This window comes from Lotus japonicus, chromosome 3 (assembly GCF_012489685.1).
Source record: "Lotus japonicus ecotype B-129 chromosome 3, LjGifu_v1.2".
Lineage (NCBI taxonomy): Eukaryota > Viridiplantae > Streptophyta > Magnoliopsida > Fabales > Fabaceae > Lotus > Lotus japonicus.
In genome coordinates, this window is record NC_080043.1 from 31,994,761 (window position 1) to 32,019,111 (window position 24,351).

General features: G+C 39.4%; 1 protein-coding gene and 1 long non-coding RNA gene across 5 annotated transcripts; one reads left to right on the forward strand and one right to left on the reverse strand.

Annotated features, from left to right (window-relative positions):
• Positions 1-40: 40 nt before the first annotated feature.
• Positions 41-7,502, reverse strand: LOC130749344 (disease resistance protein RUN1-like). 2 transcript variants are annotated; one of them, XM_057602687.1, is made up of 5 exons: positions 6,689-7,502; positions 3,606-4,707; positions 3,120-3,395; positions 1,725-2,558; positions 41-1,131 (listed from the first exon to the last, which is right to left on the reverse strand). In XM_057602687.1, the coding sequence occupies exons 1-5, from the start codon at positions 7,363-7,365 to the stop codon at positions 610-612; spliced, it is 3,411 nt and encodes a 1,136-aa protein (XP_057458670.1). In that variant the 5' UTR covers positions 7,366-7,502; the 3' UTR covers positions 41-609. The 2 variants fall into 2 exon arrangements, with proteins under 2 accessions (XP_057458670.1, XP_057458671.1); XM_057602688.1 differs by having other exon boundaries at positions 966-1,131; positions 1,694-2,558.
• On the forward strand, positions 7,429-9,657 carry LOC130749356 (uncharacterized). 3 transcript variants are annotated; one of them, XR_009022901.1, is made up of 5 exons: positions 7,429-7,556; positions 7,857-7,920; positions 8,191-8,337; positions 8,489-8,526; positions 8,656-9,157. It is a non-coding gene; the product is annotated as an uncharacterized LOC130749356 (long non-coding RNA). The 3 variants fall into 3 exon arrangements; XR_009022902.1 differs by adding an exon at positions 9,195-9,657 and having other exon boundaries at positions 7,539-7,920; positions 8,656-8,785; XR_009022900.1 differs by having other exon boundaries at positions 7,539-7,920.
• The last annotated feature ends 14,694 nt before the right edge of the window (positions 9,658-24,351 follow it).

Genomic DNA, 24,351 nt, shown 5'->3' on the forward strand with positions numbered 1-24,351 from the left:
GAAAATCAGACCAGAACTGATGGTTGTAAAAGGTGAAAAATTAGTTTTTCCTGGGAGAGGAACCCACTTCTATCAAATTGCTGATAAATATATTACATCAATTGCTAATGTAATCTCTGTATATTTAGAAAAATGAGTGCTGTTACTGAGGAGATGTGCTGGAAAATTGCTGCTAAGAAAAAATGGATGCACAAGTCCGGGTGTGTGAGTTGCTGCTTTCATAAAAAACAAACTTGAATCAACAAATAATCATGACTGGTTAAACTGTGATTCGCAATCTTGCAGAGGTGCAAGAGCAGCAGCATGGGAGAACTTTAAGAACAATCCACTACTTTGACATTTGCATTGAGCATCCAACCACATACCACAAGGACATGCAACAAGCTGTGTTTTGTCTATGCTCCTTGGACCTAAGATTGGTTCAAGCTGTGATATATTTTGTTGCATCCCTATTGTTGTTGCAGATGATATTGTTCTGCCATTTGCTGATGCAATCCCATGGGAAGAGATTTGTGTGTTTGTTGATCAAACCCCACAATCAGCAAGCAACTATATGAGATTTGCGGGCACCATAGAAATAGTTTTAACCAGCCATTCTTCCACAATCTTTTATTGGAATTTCCTTCTCTTTTGTTTTTGTTTCAAGTCATTCACTGACTCCACTTGAGCAGAGCTTTTCCTGACAGCGGATTCAATTTCATCACCACCAAAAACAATTTCATTCTTATATGGTGCATTGCAAGGTTCCATTTTCTCTTCATCATATACAAGATAAACTGTTGTCTTCTTCACAGTGAATCCGTTCTCAAAAACAACCACCATCTTTACTTTGTTACCCGGTTCAATATTTGATACTACTCTCTGCCACTCTTCATCTTCAAAGGAGGCTAATGCATTCCTCTTATAGAGCTGAATTGTGTTCTTTGTGCAATTTATCACCAACACATTTTGAAGGCCATCTGATGTTATGTCATCTGTGGTAGAAGAATGGACAACACAAATTATTGTCTTCAAACTGCGCCCGTTCACTTGAGGGACTTCAAAAATCACAGAACAACCTTCCGAGTTGAAGGTTGACCAATCTGGATAATTGTCTCCGGGGAGCAAACCAGACCCTCTAACAGCCATATTCTGTAAAAATGAAAATATGCTGAAAGTTTTATTGAACAGTATATGAATGCAACCTTATCATTCATTCAACAATTAAAAGTATAGTTATCCTCCTAAGATAACTAATCATTTTCTCGTCGATAAAATTATGATCTTCTAATTAACAGACAAACTAGAAATGATGATAACTTATCGAAGAAGAAAAAATTAAATCGTTAAAATGATTGCTTGGATTCTTCAAACAGAGACTACCAGTCCAGCTTAAAACCCCATTCCAACCAAAATTAAAGTGAATTTCCTAATTCCTCTGGATACTTATACAGCGACTTTAACGAATTGTGCCACTCACTAAAATCAGCATGTACATTGAAGGTTGTAACAGTTTTTCATAACACATTATACACACGAATAATGTCACTGCTCTACGTACTAGCTAAAGCAAAAAAACAGTTTCAATGATTTCTTGTTCTTACAGGAAAGATTGAATCTGGTTGTTAACACATGTATTTCTTTAATAGTTCTAGATGTACTATATGCAAGAATTTACATAGGACTTCATATATCTTAATTTTAAAATACAAACCTATAGACAAGAGAGAGGGAGAGATAGAAACCTCTAAAATGCTCTCTTTCAGAATACTGGTGGCTTGGCAATTCATTCCCATTTGAAATAAAAGAGATTTCAAGGAATCTTTTGATCCTGAATCAAGCACTTGACAACTGCATTGCATCAAGCCAGAAGTTTCCTTATTTGATATTTCTGATGTAGTTGCAGTTGATTCCAATTCTTTAGAAGAATTCATAGCATACAAGGCACCCAAAATTCTTTCTGCATCTCGAGAAAGTTGAAGTTCTGAGCCAGACTCCATCCACAGACTTTGAAGCTTTGGGAGGTCCACGGGAATAGATGATAGTCCCTGGGAACTACTACTTGATACATTTAAAGAAACAAGAGATGACATGCCTGCAGATGTTTGAACTAAGGATGAGAGGTTATTTGTTGGTGACATCCAAGACCAAATGATAGAAGGAAACACATCACGAGAGAGTCCTTCATGACCGCACAAAGAAATATATCCAATGCTTTTTGACCTGACTAATGAATAGGGGACTCTTGTTATTGCAGTGTTATCTGCAATCAGGGTTGTCAAAGATTCCATCTGTTCCACGTCCTCTTCCAACTTGTCAATCATTAAACATCCAGAAAGGATGAGAGTTTTCAGAGATTTCAACTTATAGATGCTTCTTGGAAGGTTACGAAGGCTAATACAGCCTTTCAAATTTATCAGTAAAACTTTATTGAGATATCCAATGCTATGGGAAACCTCAGACAGGCTTGTACAATCTCTAAGTACAAGCTTTTCAAGATTAGGCATACATGAAAAGTCTGGGGTCTGTGTCAAATGCTGAGAATGACTAAGATTCAAAATTTTCAGCATCTCCATCCTCTGCAAGATCAGAAATGTTATAGAAAGAACATATGGAAAAAGCTTACAAAATAGATGGAAGCAATTGCAATATCACTAGAGAATGGAAAGTAAACATGAGTGAGTGTCATTGCCTATATCCATTGGTTTCGAAGTACTTTTGCCTTAAAAAATCTTCCAGCCAAGGCTACATTTCTATATATAATGTTACAGAAATTAGTAAAAGTCATGTATGAGCATAATGGTGAGAACTTGAAACATTGGGATCATTTATAGGTTTGACATTTGAATTTGAAGCTTTTTTAATCAAACTGTTTCGCACATGCACAAGATTTAGTTTGTAAAATATTCTGTCTGTTTTAGTTAAAAGGACTTTCATGTAAGGTTAATATAAAACATATAGACAATTCTATGGTGGCCTATATTCAAAACTTGTGCATCTGTGAACCATATGTTTACTGTGTCTAAAAGTACCACATAATTAAATATTACTACTATTTCAGATTCTTAATTTAAATTGCATCTATAAATCGAAAAGTGAAAAGAATTCATGAAATGCGAAAAGCTAAACTCAATCAATACCTGGCCATCTTTCCATCCATGTTTGATATTGCTGTTTTCTAACATGATTGAAACTAAATTTTCTTGACGAAGGTTTTTAGGCAGGAAAGATAACGGAAATCCCCGCCAACACAGCCATCTCAGATTTCTTGAAAGATATTTAAAATCTCCTTCAAGTTTTACACCAGCAAGTTGAAGCAATCTGAGTTTCTTCATCTTCTCAAATGCTTCAGTGCTGAAACATTTTGTATTATTAACTGGCAACTTCAAAGCCAGTCCTTCAATAGCTTTAGTTCCCTGTGAAACAAGATGTATAAACAGGTAAAAGAAAAGCCTAGTTAAAAGATATAGGGCAGCTAAAATTAATGTGGTGAAACCCAGGATTTTTTACTAGGAGCCAGGAAGTACAAACAATTCATAACCAAACTAATCAAGAAAACAAATGAATGTTAACAAGTGACTGAAATAATTCCTTCAGAATTGGATATTTTAAAATGAAGTTCTTACAGTTTGGTCTGATAATACTTCGATAACATCCTCATGAAACCATAACCTGCTACGCTCCTCAGGCTCCTTTGGTGATTTCTCACGAATGATTTCTCTTCCCATGTCTCGCAGCAAATCATGCATTCCAAGCTTGTTCTTATTATCAACAGTTAAAAGACTTCTCTCAACAAGGACACTTATTCCAATTTCTGCAAAAAGTTTGCAGCCATTTAATATTTGTATAGCTTCATTTCTGTCCATCCCAATAAAGAAACATGCTATGTCAAGGAATATATCTTTCTCTTTATCATCACTTAAACCATCATAGCTTATTCTTAACTTTTTCTGTACTTGATCATTGGGGATTGTTTTGAGTTTCTCCAATACACTCTTCCATTCTGTTACCCCCCTGTCAAACAAATAGGACCCAAGGACTTCAAGAGCTAGTGGCAATCCCCCAGAATACTCAATTACGTTTCTTGAAAGTTCAGCAAAATCTTCCCTAGGACTCGCTTGCTTGAATGCATGCCAACTAAAAAGGTCAGTGGATTCACTTTCATCCATTTCTTTCATTATGTAAACTTGGTTAACTCTATTCCCTCTCAGTATATGCTGATCTCTGGTTGTGATGATTATTCTACTCCCTGAACCAAACCATTCACGACTTCCACACAAAGCATTCAGTTGGTCCAATTTATTCACATCGTCAAGTACAAGAAGTACTCTTTTACTGCAAAGTCTATCCTTTAATATATTTTTTCCTGATTCAATGCTATGTATCTTTGTTGTTTTTTTGAAGATATCAAACAGAAGTTGTTCTTGTAAATGCACTTGTCCAGCATCTTGCTCCCAGACTTCCCTAATATTTGCAAGGAAGCTCCTCCCCTCAAAATTGCGGCCAATCTCATTGTAAATAGCTTTTGCAATGGTTGTTTTACCAATCCCTCCCATACCCCTAACCCCAAGTAATAAAACATCATTTGATTCTTGGTTGTCTAGTAGTAGAATCATATCTTGCACTCGAGATTCAACTCCCACTGGATTATCAGCAATGAACATGTCTGTCTTGTCAAGCAAACTAGTAATATTTTCAACAATATTCTCAATAGCCTCACTTTCATTCCTATAAAATGAACCAAAGAACGTTCAAAAAAAAATGAAGCAAAGAAAATTATTGTTTCATTCCTATACACACATATCTATGGATATTAAAATCCTGATAGAGCTCAGAATTTCTGAGGTAGATTATTATTGAATATGAAATAAAAAGATGAGCACAAGGCCCTACAATGGAAACTTTCCAGAGTCTGCAACTCCTAACCAGAGAAGTATTCCCTCCTAACCTTATTCTCACCAAAAGCCTGCATGCCTTATCCTTCTCCCCTTCTTGCTAATATAACCCAATCCCACTAATCAAGAGAATCCTAATATAACTGAATCCCACTAATCAAGGGAATCATGCCAGCTCACTCATTAATTCTCATTCATTCTCTTTCTCCTAGTGTAGACACGCCACACTTTGGGCCTTGCCTTGTTTGCTTCTACAATTGTTTCATCATAAGGCCCATCATTATTTCTCATATATGATGTTCTATCAAATCCATTGAAAAACAATTTAAAAAAAAGTAATTCAAATAACATTACCTTACATAAATTACGTATCTCGTACCTGTATCCGTACATGGTACCAGAGTATCGGTGCAACATAGCTTTACTTTAACCTCACTTTTACGATAGTCAATTTTATCAAAATCAATTCTACTTAAAATTAACAATGTTGATTGTTCCGTACTAAGGCCTACTTAGGGAATAAAGGAACATTCTCGTAAACCCTAGCAGAACATAAAAGGATAGATGATGTAAAATAAGGATATTCTTTCATTAATGATCAAAAAGGTGTCTAGTACATTGAGGGACCCCCTTTTATAGTGGGTGCTGCCCTTATCTAGAAGGTTCTGGGATTGGGCCTCACAAACGAGGCCCAAATCCCAACGTAAATAAGATAAGATTGGCTCAGGTCCATGTATCGGGCGAGCGTCTGTTCACTACCTTGATGGTCGCCTTGCCTTATCTGGAGCCTTAATCGTTCCTCTGTCTAACGCTTGGGCGGGCATAGGCTTGTGGGAAGCCCGCCCAGTCCATTGATTCAAACATACAAGACATGAGAAGTCATATATGAAAAAGACAGAAGCAACTTTTTGAGTTTGATTGAGTTATTTGTAGAATTTTATCCAATTATGCAAGAGCATGCTAGGTGCATTAAAAATGGTGAAATTCATGCTGGTTACTTGATTGAGGGTGTGTTTGGAAGAGTTTATTTGATCTTATCTAATAGACTCATAGTATAAGTGCTTATTTGGCCTTAACTTTGCCTAAGGCCACAATATTTCCAACACGGCTGGTATTTTTTTGAGACAATATCTAGTTATTGTCAATTTCATCAAAACTTCAAAAAGATTTTCATAAAAATTGTGGAGTGTCTTTGGGAATTTCTAGAGACAGAAAGTTTGCTCTTCCATCTTAATATTTTTTTTTGTAATAAACATTTGTATTTTTTACTACCTCCGTTCCTATTTAACTGTCCAGGAAGAGAAGAAACACACATATTAAGGAGAGTAATTAATTTTGGTAATTTTCAAATAATTATTACTTGTTTTCCTGTTTTACCCTCTAAAATGTGTTTTATCTTCCCTCATTTATTGCTCATACAAGGACATTATTAGGAAAAACATCATTTAATGTTCTTTTGAAATGCTAAGTTGACAGATATATAGGAATAAAAAAATTTATTCAAGGTGGACAGTTAATAAGGAACTGATGTAGTAGTCATTTATTATTTTGAAAACTCAAGATAATAAGAAGTTAATAACTTTGTATCAAAAAGGAAAGTAGTTAGTATCAATAAATTTGTAAAAAAAATGTTATTAACTTTCCTAAATTACTCTTATCTAAAAAGTTACAAACTCATAAATTTCTCCCTATGCTTAATTTCTCTCATGAGTATTGATTAAACTACACCAAATGACATAAAAAGTATTAAAAAGAAAATGAAGATAAAAGAATTCCAAAGCAGTTGTAAATGAAGTGTGTGTTTGTGAACTTACCTGGAATTTAAAACAACAAACCCTGCAATACCCCCAGCCTCACGAAGCGCCTCCCTCCAACTCTTCCAACGGGAACCCAGAGGATATAGCAACAAATTGTCTCCCTTTATATGATTGTGAAATTTTTTCCCAAACTCACCAGTTTGGTGCCGCACTTCAGAGGGATTTACATCGTAGAACACCGGCAAAACCACCTGGCCTATGGTTCTGTGACAGTCCATTATTTTCTCCAACTCATCCAGACACCACCGCGAATCCGCATAATTTGTCGAGAAAACAACAATTGAAATATGAGACTCTTCAATTGCTTGCAACAGTGAGGTAGAAATTTGATCTCCCCTTGGGAGGGAATCGTCGTCCCTGAAAACTTTGATCCCTGCGTTTTGAAGAGCGGCATAGAGATGTGAAGTGAATGAAGCACGCGTGTCCCCCCCTCTGAAACTCAAGAACACATCGTGGATTCTCAACAACTCATCACTAGTTCCGGGCCTTTCCGTTAAGAAGTGCTCCCAAAACACTTCATTTACAACTCGAACTGGAGGTGGAGGTGGAGATCGGGGAGGAGGAGAAGTTGAAACCCATTTAGGCCGCAGTGTTTGATTCTGATCCAACAAATCATCCCAATTGAAGTACTCAGATGGCGAATTGCTCCGATGGGAATATGGGTCAGCCGCCATGGATGATTTGAGATCTGGAGAAAAGGAACTGAAAGTCAAATGGAGAGCTCAAACAGAATCGTTGACTCCGGAAATTGCAGTGTACAGTCACTATGCACAAGAAAGAACCAACACGCATGCATACATTTGTTGAGAAATGAAATGACTAATGAGAGGTGACGAAAGAAGGACCGAGTCAACAAATATGCCTAGTGAGTGAATTTTTAATATTATTTTCTCTATTTACCTAAGATGGGTAACTCAGTTGGTCACACAAGCTGAGTGTGTGGGAAGAGCTCTCGAGTTCGATTCCCGCACAATACACTCTAGAGGAGGGATGATAAACCTTAACTGTGACTAAATCTCGAATCTGACGCATCCAAAGGGTGGCAGGGTACCATATGTTTATAAAAAAAATATTATTTTCTCTATTTTGATTTATCTTTGAGAACACATGGGATGTCATGTCTAATGGTTTGTTTAATCTCTCTGTGATTGGTACTTGAACGAAGCAACATTAAAGGGATACATCCAGGTTCTTAGATGCTTCACGTTGGCAAATCAGGTTAATGTAGTGTAAGTCCTTCTCATCTCCATTTGTGATTCTGAATTTTTTGAAATGAATATAGCATTCAGTCCTCAAATAATGCATTTTTCTGTTTTGTTCTCATTTTTGCAGGGACTTTCTCAGTTCTAATTTTTTTTTCCTCTTGCTTTTCTTTATTCAATTCCTTAAAATTTTTCTTTCTGGTACTTTGCTTTTGCTCATGTTATGCTTCATCTTTGTTGTTCCGGCAGTTCCGCGTTCTAATTTTCGGTTTTCATTTACTTTTTGTGTTCTTATAGGTTGAAAGGAAATCTTAGGAGAGAACACCAAAGGAACTCAAGAATGAGAAGCGAACAAAGATGAAAGAAAGAAAGTTGAAAATCCAAAGGAGGAGAAAAAACCTGAAGAGAAGGAAAAGCTCAGGTTATGGTGAGAAGAAAAAAGAGGTTCATTTCATTTCAATTGTTTTACCTTAATTTGAGGTTAATTTCTGTTTGATTGTTGGAGTCTCCATTAGATTTTACTGTCATTGTTTCTCAGCCAGTCCATTGGTTATATTGTTTTGTCTTTTATGTTAATTGTTTGAGTTTGATGCAGTTTTGCCTATATTGTTGGAGTGGAGAGATGAACTTGAGGTGATATTTGATAAACAAACCATGCATTTTTACTCCAAATCACGAAGTTGTGGCTGCAGAAGCAGCACATTAAACCTCATTGCTTTATATGTAATTTTAACTAAGCTCTCTTATTCTTTTTGTTTGTAGGTGACTCAAATTAACCAAAGCACTTGATTGGTAAAAGGGTGCACAAATGGATTGATTTTTACTATATAAGGTCGGTGGTCAAATCAACTTTGATCACGCTGTGTTAGAATTGTATTGCAACCTTTAAAAGGTGTGGTTAAATGGAGGTGTTTATGACTCAAAGACCAACTTGAATTGTGTTTTCAAGATAAGTAATGGTGTATATGATCGATGAACATTATTGCCAAGTAGTACATTTATTTGATGTTGCCACTTCTCAATTTATTTTTCGTTGCTGGTGTTCTTCATCTGCAATGAAATATATGAAAGTGATAGCACTTTGTACTGTCAAATCTCAGCATGTGTATATGACTATTTTTTCTTGCCTAAAACATGATTTGTGTAGTTCTGATTATTGTTTTGAGAAGCATTTGATTGACATGTTGAAGTCTAAACACTACGATTTGAAATGTATCAAATCTTATTAACATGAATATTATAATGTGAATTGTGATGTTAGAGTAATGCCATAAAACTTTGTACACCTTTTCTTTTTACAGGAATAGGCGGTCGGGACAAAACCACATGCATTGATGCATACAAAATTTAAATTTGTGATAAAAGGGATTCACCTCCTCCTGCATAATGGCGACAATCATCAACCGGTGATTGGTTCAAGTTATACATGCTTGATTCCCGTTAAGTAGGGTCTCGAGTTCGAGTCTTGTGAGGGGGAGAAGGGGAACCCCGCTGGGAGAGTTAGCCCCACCATGATGTGAATATTCTTGGCTCGTACAAGATTGCCTCCAAAGGAGGGCACCTGTCTCAAATAAAAAAAAAAAGAATGCCAAAAATATGACTATTGGATTGATCTGATGCTAGCGAATAAAGTGGCACACCTTATCATGCGCTACGCATGAAAAAATCCAACAATGTATTGCTTTAATAGAGTTATGTTTGATTTTAAATGGAACGCCACACAATCACTCTTGCCCTATGCTGATGAAAATTTGGGTTTGTAAATTTTATTTTGCCTACTTTGTTGAAAACCTCATCTCTTCCCTTAGGTTGCTATCTTTTTTTTTCTTTGGCAAATATTAGTTGTTAATAATATTAGTAAATTAGTTCATTCATCAGGGTTTGAACCCTGACTCATTCAACCTTCGCCAAGGTTTACAATTGGGAATAGAGCAAGAGTTAGGTAATATATTCCTAGATCCTCTCTTCCAAACCATTTTTAGGTGAAGGTTCTAACATTAATAGACCACCTATTTTACCGGTGAATGCTATTATTTCTAAAGAATTAGAATGAAAATATTTTTTTTGTGTCTTAAGACTTAGATATTTGGAATGCTATTGAAGAAGGTACATTTGCCTTTAGTATTGACGTTGATGGTGTTATAAAACCTAAGCTTAAGAATTCTTGGAATGAAAATGATAAAAAGAAAGTTCAATAGGATTTAAAGGCTAAGAACATTCTAACTTTAGCCCTAAGCATGAATGGGTTCTTTAGAGTGCCTAATTGAAAGTCGGCCAAAGAAATGTGGGATACCTCAAAGACAACCGATGAGGGAAGCGAAGAAGTTAAAAAGAAGAATGTCCTCAACCAATCTTCAACGACTTCTCTTAGGAAGAATGAATACAACATCATACGGACAGTGTCCAAACTAACATCACGCCTCTTCTATGTAGCGCATTGTCTAGTGAATCTCAATGTGAGCATGAGGGTCTTCAGAAACACTCTCCAAATTGATTCTTGCTCATTAATTAGATGAAGTGAGGCGGGATCTGTAAGTTCTTTGGTGTGTCAGGAGATGGGGAAATGTTGCCCTCATATTCATAGCTTATACGAAGGCAATAGAGAGCCCTTGATGACCTCCTAGTAGGGTTGTCCAAGAATGGTGGAACCGAACCAGACTGACTAAACCGGCGGTTTTCTTGCTGAATGGGCCGGTTTGAAAACGGGTTTGAACGATTCACTGATGTGGGTCCATGTGGGTCTGACTGGTCGGTTTCAGTTTAGGGTCTAGCCCGATCGAACCAGCTATTAGGTGAGAAAAAAAATACTCCGCCCAGGCCCAATTCTACTAACCCTAGTCTGAACTCTGAACCATATAAATACTCTCTTAATCCTCAACCTCCCAAACTCTAGCCGTCAGTTCATCTCCTCTATTCTCTTCTCAGCCTCAGACCCAGCTCCGCCGCTGTAAGACCCAGGATTTTAGAATTAAATAAATAATTAATTTCCAACTCACGCATAGGATTTTGTGTCAGCGTGAGGGGAACTTGACTTGCGTTTAATGTTTGGATTAGCGTTATGAAGAAGAAAGTTCAGGAGATGACTAAGAATAGTACTATAATCACTATAGGTTATAGAACGAGCTTTATTCACTTCCGCCTTAGGGCGAAAGCGTTAGTAAAAGGCTAGTCTACTCTTAAAGCACTGTAGAAGCGGAATTCAAAAATATTCAGAGGATTATAAGAATTTCTCTTATTCCTTTCCCTGACGAGTGTTTCGACTCGAAACCCTGGAGTGTACGAACGACCGATTTCAATTCTCGGAAGTTTGCCGAAGCTGAATCCCTGGTAGCTAAAGAACCTTAAAGTAAACTGTTGATGAAGACTTTTTTTATTCGGAGCTTCAAACGAAGATTCCACACGCTTACACCCATTTCTTTCGATGTTTCCAATCTTTCTTCAGAAGGAAGTTTTCTCTTCCGACATCAACTGCAAAAAGTAACTTTTCGGGTTAAATCGATTAATACCGTTAGTGAATCGTTTTCTCAAATTCCAAGAAACCTAGTTTGAGTTCTGGAATTCTTTCGCCGGATTCTATCTCAGAATTCACAAAGGACGGCACAGGAAAAATCAGAATCGCGAAATTTTCATTTTCCCGCGTTTTCCATCTCCTATAAATAGAAGAAAAAACAAAAAAAATCACATTTTCCACCATAGTTGGTCGTTGGTTTGAGAGGAAGGAGGGGAGGAGAGCTTTTCGCCGATTCTTGCCTGATCGTCGCACAGTTCGTTGCTACGCGTAGGCCTCGAGGTACTGATGTTTTTCCTTACCTCTCATCGTAAATTCTGTCGCTTTTCTATATGTCTTTCTGTGCTCAAAGTTTTGAGCTTTTTGTAAAACTATCCAAATAACTTGATTTCTCTGTCTAAACTTATTCCCTACATGCCCAAGAGCATGAATATCCAGTTGTTTTCTGCTGAATCTCGCCGAATCGTCGCAGAGATCAAATTTAGTGGAAATACCCATTTTCTGACAGAGGTTCCACTTTTTGGTTCGAAAACTCTCGACTGAGCTTAGCGTCAGTAGGATTAGTTGTTATAAATGTTGTTAGGATCACGCTCATCCAATTTATTTTTCGAAATTCCGATTTTGAGTTTCCGAGCTAAAAATCTTGACCAAAATACCCCTGTGTTAGTTTTCGACCCGATAATTTTTCTGAGAGTTTCTTTGGCCTAGATATCGCATAAGAATACCTAGGAATTAAATTTGATCGAAGAAAAAGTTCGGGAAACCCTATTTTGATAGTGGCCGAAACTTATTTGGTAGGGTACCATGTCCAAAAATAATTTTTGGGTCTGTATGACCTAAGCCATTGCGTAGCTCTTTCAATTGTCAAAATTTTGGCGTTGGTTTCGTGTCATTCCGAGTTCTGTAGCTCGAGTTATGCGCATTTTAGCGAAAACATGTCATATTGTCCATTCGTGCCTAAATGTCGAACTCTAGAGCTTCGAAAGCTTCTTTTCGGGTTTTGATAGTATTATCAATTGTTTTGTTTCTTAGCGACTAAGCAATGATACTTTGCTTAAGGTTTGGAACGAGTTGAGCTGAGGAAAGAGACTTTGGAGCAATTGGTGAGGTTTCACAACTGAGGAGGACGCCCGGGGAACTTGCTGGGTTCGGGAGCTTTATTTTGGATTGGACTGGGATGTTGAGCTTGGATGGAGAAATTGGCTAAGGTAAGGGTAACTCAGTTTTAGAGCGTCTTTGAGTCTTGTTTGCTTTTATCGCACTGCCTGCGTTTGAGATGAAGATGTTTATATTGATTGGCATTGGATTATGATTATTATGCTTGCAATGTTGTATGCTTGCTTGTGTTGACTGCTTCTGAGGCTTGTGGCAAATGTTTTCTGAAGGCTTCGGTCGAGTAAACTTATTGAGACGTGTGTCTCCGTTTTCTGAGAGGCTTCGGTCGTTTACTAGTTTCTGTCATTTCTACTTTCTAGTGGATAAGACATGGTTATTGTTGATACCTTGATTGTTGTTATGTTGAAATAGTGAGCTGATTTAGTATGCATTTTGATGAGACGTATGTTTGTTGATAATATGAGTAACATGTGATTATGTTGATTTGATTGTTGAATTTGAGATTGTTGTTTGAGTGACCACTGAGTTGGATGAGATGTTTTGGTTTGCTTAAAGTGGCGATGAGGTGGGGTTTGGTCCCGCGTGATTGTTCCGTCTTTTGAGACGCTAAAGTGGCGATAAGGTGGGGTTTGGTCCCGCGTGATTGTCCCGTTCTTCAAGACGTTATACAGTGGCGATGAGGTGGGGTTTGGTCCCGCGTGATTGTCCCATCTTGCGAGATGTTCTAAAGTCGCGATGAGGTGGGGTGTGGTCCCGTGTGATTGTCCCGTCTTTCGGGGCGTTATCAAGTGATAGTGGAGTGGATATTTTCACATGATTGTCCCGTCTTTTGATGCGTTATAAAGTGGCAATGAGGTGGGTGTGGTTGAAGGTATGAAAAACGGTAGAAAGGGGGGGTTTGAATAACGTTTTCAGAACAAGACTTCCACCTTAAAGATTTTGACAAATCTTTCGAGAACTTAAGTGCTGAAGATAAGAGATAGAAAAGCACACAAGTATTTTATCCTGGTTCACTTGATAAATCCCTCAAGCTAATCCAGTCCACCCGTTAAGGTGATTTCTTCCTTCTTAGAATGAAGGCGATCCACTAATCAGATAATCGTTACAACTGCACTTGAAACCTACAAGTGACTAACAATACACTGACTTAGCTCTCACTAAGATTCACTCTCTTAGTCTTCTCTAGGATCCGATCAACCTTGATCTCCTAAAGGAATCACCACTAAGATTCACTCTCTTAGTCTTCTCTAGGATCCGATCAACCTTGATCTCCTAAAGGCAAACTATACAACTGTATATGAAGTTCTTGTTTACAAAGAAATTGCTTCTAAAAAGCTAATAGTAAACACAATGAATTTCAGATGAAAGAAGGCTTAGAATATTTTGAATTTGTCTTGCGCGTGTATTGCTTCAACTTAGTTTCTTAGTCGCTTCTTTCAATCTTCAGCCTCTATATATACTCCAAGGATTAGGGTTGAGCGTTGCATGGGAAATGCTACCGTTGGAGGGCAGTTCTGGAAAATCCAGCTTCTGCTGTGGCTGAGAACGTTAGGTAGGTCGTCAGGAAGGTACACTTGCTTTTGTACTTGGATAGCGACTTGACCTTTTAACCTAGGAGACTTCTGATCAGAGGAATACTTCATATTGGAACTTGTGAAGCCGGTTGATCAGAGTCGGAGGGAAAGCACAGATCCTCTGACCATTGTATCTTCTGATTCTGAACTCAGAGGGAAGAACATGGCCTTCAGAGTTTCTTGCTTCTGGACATCAGAGTTTCCACTATTCAGCTTCTGGATCTTCAGAGTCTTCTATACCATCAGAACATCTGAACCTTCAGTGTTTCTTGGTTATCAGAACTTCTGGATCTTCAGAGCTTCTAGCGACTGAGTCCACATCAGAGTTTGTATAGCTTCAGAACTTCTGAAGCTTTTCCACTGTTCATACTGAACATGGTGAATGCGAAAGCGTTGCTTGGGTTACCCTTTATACACAGTGCTTCTGATTTGTGTGAGATTGAGTTGAGGTCAGAGCCTGTAAATAGCACACTCAGAAAAACACGTTAGAGTACCACAATTGTTCATATCAAAAGGTTAACTTGTAATCATCAAAACATAGAGTTGTACTACTAGATCAAAACTTGATCTTACAATCTCCCCCTTTTTGATGATGACAAAACTAAGATTTTTGATGAACAATTCTTAAGCATTAAACTGAATTCACTCAGAGTTTAGAGATATAGAATAATACTTATCCTGATGTGAATAGTTTATCTTGCTCATTCTGAATTCAAGTCACTGCTTGATTCTGAGCTTAGCTCCCCCTGAATCTAATACTTGATGAAAACGTTAGTAAAGTCTAGATTCTGAGCTAAATAATATAAGAGTTCAGAGTGAAAAACTTATGACATAGATGAAAAACGAATAATCAGAGCGCATAAGTGATCAGAGTCATGGACAAGGTATCAGAGTCTTGGGTATCAGAGCCAACTTATAATCACTTCAGAAGAAGTGAAATGTATTCCTTGTATTTGCCCAGTGACACATCTATGGTCATGAAGGTGGAACTCTTAAAATCTCCAAAAGAAAAATAAATCACACTAACACATCTTACACATCAAAAACTGGGTTTACTCCCCCTTTTTGTCATAAGCAAAAAGCCTGGGGTGTGAAAAACTTAGCTTGAAGTACAAGGTACTCCCCCTTAAAGAAGGTCGAAGTTTAAAGAAAATGAAAATGATGTAAGAATCAGAGTTAGGCGAAAATAAGTAGAAGAGTTAATGCAAGGGATGAGCGGTTACCACCGGCCAAGTGAGTAAATAGAAGGGTCAGTTACCAAGAACTTAACCTCGAGAAACTGTAGGAGCATTAACTTTCAGAGAGAAAGTGAAGCCTATAAAAAGCGTTGGAGAAAAAGGTAAGCTTCACACCTCGAATAATTTTCAGTAAGAAAAAGATGGCATCATACAGAATGGCATTAGAAGAGCTCAGAAGGAAGGCTTTTGAGGAAGATATGGTCCTCAATATTAGGCATCCCGATGGTACACAGACCATACAAGAGCTGACGAAGACACTGCTGGAAGAAGATCTTGGTCCAGAGATGGAGAAAGATCTGAAGGAGTTCCTCTGCTTCGTGGAGGAGATTCAGGGGCTTTGCCAGCGGGAGCTGAATCTGCTGGAAGAGAAGGAGACTGTGGAAAAAAGACTTAAGACGACAGAAGATAGTCTAGAGAGAGATGAGCTGAGCATCAAACTTGGCAACATAGAGTATACACTGGATCGTCTGGAGAAGGAAAGAGTGGAGCAGCGCCAAGAATGCAGAAGAATGAGGAAGGATCCTCCATTCTAGATATAGGGAATAATGTATGATGGAAAGAATTATGATGTAAACATAGAACAAGTATGAATAAAACAGGTTTGGCAAACATATGGGACACAAATATATATAGATATATGCATATAAAATCACAAACGAACAAATGAAAATAAGTAAAATAATAAAAAAAATTTAACAAAAAGGAAAAACAAAGTAAACGAAAGAGGAAAAAGAAGAAATCCTAAGACTAAGGTTTGTCAGTCCGGCGCAGAAGTTCCATCATCATTTGCTTCATCTCAATCAGCATGGATTCATGAGTGTCAAGACGTTGTTCCATGATGTCGAGTCTGGATGAGCTTGTCGGAGTAGAGTTGGAAGGAACGTTCTGAGGAGCTTGAGGTTCTGGACTGGAAGCAGAAGCAGCAGGAGTAAACATAACTGGTGCAAGTCGCTCTGCCTCTGCCTCAGCTTCAAGACGCTCTGCCTCAAGTCTGGCTTGTTCAGCCTGAGCTGCTGCTTGACGTGCAGCTTCTGCTTCTTGCTCTTTCTTTCGCTTGGCTTCTTCAATAGCTTCAAGAAGCTTATTTCTCTGTTCTAGTTCATGAAGAGCCACTCTCCTAGCAAACCTTTGCTTTGCAGCCTCAACGCTCTGACTTCCCTCTGCATGCAGGAGCTGCATCATAACGGGAAACTGAGCCACTAGCCAAGTGCTCAAATTGTTCCACTCATCAGCCACATGTTCAGCATTCTCACTGAGGTCAGTCTGACCGTGCACATTGCGGAGCCTCAAGGAGGCTTCATGATTGAAGATATTGATGCACTCAGAGAGAGATGTGGGTTGAAGGTGAGTGTAGGGAATTATGGAGAGGTTGGGTTCAGGAGAGGCTGGGTGATTGCTGCTATGGGCTTCAGAGGCACCTTGTGGAGAACCAATGTTAATCATGGGAGCATTGGGTTCAGAGGTTCCAAGGTGAGGGTCTGAAGGATCAACCAGAGGGTGAGGTGATCTAACCGAGGATTGGTTAGACACTGATTGTTCAGGTTCAGGGTCTGGTTGAATGGGCTCTTGTTGGTCAGGGACAGGGTGAGCTTGTTGAACTAAGGGATCTGCCTCTTGGATAGGATTGACCAAGATAGGTTCATCTGGGTCAACTAGACGTTCAGGTCTAGGGCCAGGATATCTCCTAGGGCTTGGACAGGTAAGGTAATATTCTTCCAAGGCAGATACCTTCTCTTTCCTAACCTCCATGAATTTTCTAATTGATTCAGAGGTATTGGAGGGAGGAGAGTCAATGACATTGATTGGGAAGGATACAGGGGTGAAGGTTGAAGAGTCTGTATCCGTGGTTCTGGCAGCAGGACGTGCTGATGCTCTGGGAGCAGAGTGATCAGACGTTCTGGGTTGTGGTTCTGTTTGGTTGGGCTCAGGTTGGTCTTGGACGATTGGTTCAGAGGATAATGGGTCGTACGGAATGGTAAGGAGAGAGGTTGGATCTTCTGACCTAGAGGGTTGGTTCTGAAGCAAATTCCAGAGAGGTGCTTCAGTAGGAGAAGGTTGAAAGAAGGAAGATCTTGGGGAATGTGGTGGAGTGGTGGTTTGTGCGGCTGGCTGGGATTCAGGAATAGGAGTGAGGGGATTTGAAGAGTGTTGGAGCAAGGCAGAAATAGGAAGTGCATCAAATAAATTCAAATCATCATCAGAGGCAAGTGCAGGCTTACTTGAATGTGCTGATGATCGAGTCACTCTGGCAGGAGGTTCAGTCCTTCTGACCGTTGCAGCAGCTGGTTCCACCCGAGTAGGCTTCACCACAATTCTGACCTTCTTCTGCTTCTTCTTTGGAGGACCATCCTCACTATCATCACCATCATCATCATCAGGCTTGCTCTTTGTCTTCTTGACCAGAGGAGCATCAGATTCTTCTGAGGATTCTTCCAGAACCATCTTCCTCTTGGTTTTCTTCTTGGGAGGAGAAGGAAACTCTGGAGCTGGTGGTAGTTTGCTGATGAAATCATCAAGGTCAATTTCGAAACCTTGAGCCCTGAGGTCTTCAACATAGCATCTGATGGCTTCAGGATGGTCTGCTTGAGTCCACAGAGGGTAGTCATTCAGAGGCATTCTTCTTCCTCTTATCTCAGAAGATGAGTCTTCATGAGTAGGAGCAATCTTCTTCTGGATTAAGCCCATCTTCTTCAGGGAGTTTGCAGTGAAGACATCACTGACAATTGTGCTCAAATCCTCTGTGCAACCAGCATCGATCAAATCTTGCACCAAGTTTCTTTCAATGAGAAAGTCTGAGAGCAGCCTCCCAAAAGGGATATATTTGATTGCAGACTTGATGGAGGCGGTGGTGCGAGACTTCCGGATGCATTCCTTTAAGTAGGAGAACAGGAAGTAGGGAAGGCAGATCTTCTCCTTGTCTTGAATGAAGAACAGCATCGCCTTCTGGTTGAAGTTGATGTAATCTGGGGAACTGCCCTTCGGTCTCTGATTGATGCAGTTGAGCAGGATCTTGTGCCAGATTCTGAGTTTGGGGTGAAGATCCATCACCTTGTAACTCGTCTTGCCCGGTTTGAAGGTGGTGTACAGGGCCTTGTTGACTATGTCCTTGGTGCTGGGTTTCAGCTTCGATTCCGTCAGTTGGAACCGATACCCATAAGCAGTTTCTGCTCCTAGCAGATTCACGAATGACTTCTCCGTGATGATGATCTTTCTGCCAAGAATGTGAGAGACCACCTGAGTGTCATCGCAGTCTGCGTGCTTCCAGAATTCCTTTACCAATTTCTCATACACCGGTCCTCGAAGTCGATTGAAATAGTTTCCCCAACCTTGAGCTTGGACTTCAGGACGGAGATCAAACCCATTTGCAGCCAAGTTGTCGAGGTTGAATCTCCATTCTGCCAGGACTTGGAGTTCCTCAGGAGGAAATACACAGTGAACAGCACAGCCCCGTTCTGCAAGAGGAACAATCTGCTCTTGAACTTGAACTTGTTCTTGTGCCGGGTTCTCAGAGCCCCTTTGACCCGTTGCCAAACCAACTTCCATGTGAGGGAACTGAGGTGCATCTGCAGTAGATCTTCTGGTTTGTCTCACCATTTTGAAGAGGTTGAAGGTTTGAGGTAGAAGATGAAGTTTGAAGGATGAGGAGAGATCGAGAGAGAAATCAAGAAAGAGGCGGTTTTGAAAAGCAGAGAGTGCGTGAGTGAAAACCGGAAGTGAACGAGAACGTGTGTGTATAGTGGGTTTTATCAAATAACCGTTGTTGATTCAAAAAGCACTTTAAGATCAACGGTTGAAAATTAAAGATAGATAGTAACAGTAAAATACACAATCACACACAGGAGATAAGCATATCTACACGCAATCATAACAGACTGTCACACGGGCACAAGGAATTATGCATCAGAAATTCTGACACACGTGTTGTTGTCTCAGCTTCAGAGTCAGTATCAGTGGGCACACACACTCTGATTGAGTTACCTTCTGGACTAGACATCTTCTGATCAAGAAGTATCATAGTCAGAGGTTCTGATCCATCTTCACTCTGGACAAAAGTCCATGTTTAGATTTTTCAGAATAAAATTAAATCTATCCTCTGCTAAGGGCTTTGTAAAGATATCTGCCCATTGATGGTCAGTATCAACAAACTTCAGAAGAAGTACGCCCTTCTGCACATAATCTCTAATGAAGTGATACTTTACCTCAATGTGCTTTGCCCTTGAATGCAAGATAGGATTCTTGCTCAACGAGATTGCAGCAGTGTTATCACAATAAATTGGGATATTGCTCTCAAGGATCTGATAATCCTCCAGCTGATGTTTCATCCAGAGCATCTGTGTGCTGCATATTGCTGCTGAGATATATTCTGCCTCTGCAGTTGATAGTGCAATGGTTGATTGCCTCTTGCTTGCCCATGAGACTAGGTTGCTTCCCAGAAATTGACAATTTCCAGAAGTACTTTTTCTCTCTGTTCTATCTCCAGCATAATCAGCATCACAATAACCTGAAAGCTTATACTCTGATGTTTTCTTATACATCAAGCCAAGGTTAGTGGTGCCTTTCAGATACCTTAGGATCCTCTTAACAGCAGTTAAGTGGGTTTCCCTTGGATCTGATTGGAAACGAGCACATAAATGAACACTAAATAATATGTCTGGCCTACATGCAGTTAAGTATAGAAGTGAACCTATCATGCCACGATAGAGCTTCTGACATACTTTACCACTTATATCTTCTTTTTCCAGAATGCATGTAGGATGCATTGGAGTCTTGGCCACTGTAGATTCCAGCATATTGAACTTCTTCAGAAGTTCTTTAGTGTACTTGCTCTGATGGATGTATGTTCCTTCTGGTGTTTGATCAACTTGTATTCCCAGAAAGTACTTTAATTCTCCCATCATACTCATCTCAAATTCAGCCTGCATCATCTCAGAAAATTCTTTGCATAGAGATTGATTAGCAGAACCAAATATAATATCATCAACATAAATTTGCACAATTAAGATATCATCTTTATAAGTCTTGCAAAAAAGAGTTGTATCTACTTTACCCCTTACAAACTCATTCTCCAGAAGGAATGAGCTAAGTCTCTCATACCATGCTCTGGGAGCTTGCTTCAGACCGTAGAGTGATTTCTTCAATTTGAACACATGGTCTGGTTTCTTTTCATCTTCAAAACCTGGGGGTTGATGAACATAGACTTCCTCTGAGATATAACCATTTAGGAAGGCACTCTTTACGTCCATCTGATGTAGAACTATGTTGTGATTTACTGAGAAGGAGATCAACAGTCTAATTGCCTCCAGTCTTGCTACCGGAGCAAATGTTTCAGTGTAGTCTATTCCTTCCTGCTGGCTGTAGCCTTGAGCAACTAGCCTTGCCTTGTTTCTGACTACTTCTCCTTTCTCATTTAGCTTGTTTCTGAATACCCATTTCGTTCCAATAACATGAACATTCTCAGGCTTCTTCACTAAGCTCCAAACATCGTTCTTGGAAAATTGATTCAATTCTTCTTCCATGGCCAGAATCCAATCCTTGTCCTGAAGAGCTTCATCTATGGACTTGGGTTCAACTAAGGACACCAATCCTTTCAGACTCAGCAAGGTCTCTTCAGAGGGTCTGAAGGCAGATCTGGTTCTGACTGGTTCATCTTTGTTGCCCAGAATCAATTCCTTAGGGTGAGCTGCAGTGATTCTGCTCTTCTTCAGAGTTTGTGAGTTAGAGGGACCAGCTTCTTCCTCTGGTTCATCTTCCTCTGGCTCAGCTTCCTCTGGAGCTTTGCCTTTGTCAGAAACATTAATGCTTAAATCTGCAAACTTTTCAACTAGCTTTGACTGGTCAGAGTCAAGCTTATCATCAAATCTAACATGAATAGATTCTTCAATAGTCTTAGCATCAGTATTATAAAATTTAAAACCTTTAGATCTATCAGAATAACCAAGTAATAGACACTTAGAAGACTTAGCATCAAATTTATGCAATCTATCCTTAGTATTGAGAACATAACAAACACAGTCAAAAGGATGAAAATAAGAAATGTTGGGTTTTATGTTCTTCCACAATTCATAAGGAGTCTTATTCAGAATTGGTCTCACAGAGATTCTGTTCTGAATGTAACATGCTGTATTTACTGCCTCTGCCCAAAAGTGCTTAGCCATGCCAGTTTCTTGGAGCATGGTTCTAGCCATCTCCTGAAGAGTTCTGTTCTTCCTCTCAACAACACCATTTTGTTGAGGAGTTCTGGGACAAGAGAAATCATGTGCAATTCCATAGGAATCAAACAGACTCTCAAACTTGTCATTCTCAAACTCTCCACCATGGTCACTTCTGACACGCACAATTCTACAAGCCTTCTCGTTTTGCACTTGAGCAATGAAGGTAGAGAACACAGCATGAGACTCATCCTTGCGGGTTAGAAACTTTACCCATGTCCAGCGGCTATAGTCATCAACGATAACCATCCCATATCTCTTGCCACCTATAGACTCAGTTTTCACTGGTCCAAACAGGTCGATATGCAGAAGTTCCAACGGCCTTGAGGTTGAGACAACATTCTTTGCCTTGAAAGGGACTTTTGTGAATTTGCCTTTCTGACATGCTTCACAAAGAGCGTCTGAAGCGAACTTCAGATTGGGTAAGCCCCTGACAAGGTTTAGCTTGCTCAGCTGAGAAATCTTTCTCATACTGGCATGCCCTAACCGTCTATGCCATACCCACTGCTCTTCATTAACAGACAGAAGGCACTTCACATTCTGAGCCTCCAACTCAGATAATCTGATCTTATAAATGTTGTTCTTCCTCTTGCTGTTAAACAGAACAGAGCCATCGATCTGACTTACAGCCCGGCAGGACTTTTGATTGAATATAACATCATAACCCTTGTCAGCTAATTGACTTATAGACAATAAGTTATGTGTTAAACCGTCTACCAATAAAACATTATCAATGCATGGACTATTATCTACACAAATAGTACCAGTACCAACAATTTTACCCTTTTCATTTCCTCCGAAGCCAACTTCGCCTCCAGGCTTAAGTTTCAGCTCTCGGAACATACGCTTTTCTCCCGTCATGTGACGCGAGCATCCACTGTCCAGATACCATGATTGGTGTTTCAGTGGAGCTATCAAGGATATCTGCAACATAGATGATCTTGTCCTTAGGTACCCACTTTCTGGGTCCTCTTTTGTTAGTTACCCCAGAGGTTCTGATCACCTTGGGTGTCTCAACATAATATTTTAAAGGAATACTTGCATGATATTTAGTCATAGAGAAAGATCCCTTTTTAAGAGGATGTTTAGCAACTTTAGCAGGTACAGGATCAGGCAATATGGTACCAGAGGGAACAAAGCATTCATACAAGGATTTAGCTTTAGACATAGAAGGCTCATTTCTAATTGGTTTAGAATAGCCAATGCCATGCATTCCATTTCTGCTTACGCCATAGATCATTGAAGCCATTAAGCTTCTATCCACGCTTTTAGCTAGAAATCTTTGAAAAGACTTTTCATACTTAGATTCATTTCTACAATCAGAGGCATCACAGGCAACTATTTCTTCTAACTTAGCAATCTGGTTCTTAAGCACAGAGTTAGAATTTACCAAGGCATGATTTTCATTTTTCAAATCAGAAATGATTTTTTCATGTTCAGAAGGAGTCTTAGAGACAGCAGATAAGTTCTTTTTCAACTTTTTATGCTTAGACAATAAAGAGTTATACTTATCCATGATATCAGACAAAGCATGTTTCAGTTCAGAGGTAGAGAAGGAAGCGAATACCTCATTTTCATCGTCTGAGTTAGGATCTCCTTCTGATTCTGAGTCAGAGTCAACAGCTTCCTTTGACTCTGCTCCTTTGTCTTTGACAATGGCCATGAGTCCTTGGACTTCACCATCGGAGTCAACATCCTCTGACTCTGATTCATCGAATGTCACCATCAGACTCTTCTTGGTCTTGAAGTGCTTCTTTGGCTTCTTGTCTTTCTTCAACTTTGGACAATCACTTTTGTAATGCCCAGATTCTTTGCATTCAAAACATGTGACTTCCTTGATTGAAGACTTCTTCTGGCCTGAGGACTCATACTTTCCTTTTGCCCTTCCAGAGCCTTTGAACTTGCTCTGCCTGTGCTTCCAGATGCGGTTGAGTCTCTTGGAGATCAGAGTCAGCTCATCTTCATCAGAATCTTCTGATGCTTCTTCAGATTCTTCTTCTTCAGCTTGAAGAGCCTTTGACTTCTCAACCTTAGCCTTTTCAGATTTGGATTTCAAGGCTATGGACTTTTTCTTCAGATCTTGCATCTCTGAGCGCTTCAGCTCATGGCACTTCAAAATGCTGATGAGTTCTTCTAAACTCATATTCTCAACGTCTCTCGTGAGCTCTATTGAAGTCACCAAAGGCATCCAACTTTCAGGAAGACACCTGATGATCCTTATGACATGATCTTTTGTTGTGTAGCTCTTGTGGAGAGGTCGTATGCCAGCTACAAGCAATTGAAATCTGGAGAACATTTCTTCAATGGACTCATTTGACTCCATGATGAAGGATTCATACTTTTGGATCAAGGACAATGCCTTTGATTCTTTGACTTTCTTGTTTCCTTCATGAGACATCTTCAGAGAATCAAAAATGCCTTTAGCAAACTCACGATCTGTAATCTTCTGGTACTCCTCATAGGAAATAGCACTTAGAAGAATTGCTCTTGCTTTGTGATGTTGTGAGTACAGCTTCTTTTGATCTGCAGTCATCTCTGATCTTGGGATCTTCTTGCCATCTGTATCAACTGGACGCTCATAGTCATCCACAATAATATCCCAAAGATCTGCATCGAAACCCAGAAAGAAACTTTCCAGTCTATCTTTCCAATATTCGAACCTTTGACCATCGAACATAGGAGGCTTTGCGTTGTAACCATCTCTTTGAGTTTCACTGGTGGTGGCAGCCATTGTTTTTCACACCGGCCCGGATCACTGAACACTGTTAGGTGTGGTAATCAGAACTTGCGCTCTGATACCAATTGAAGGTATG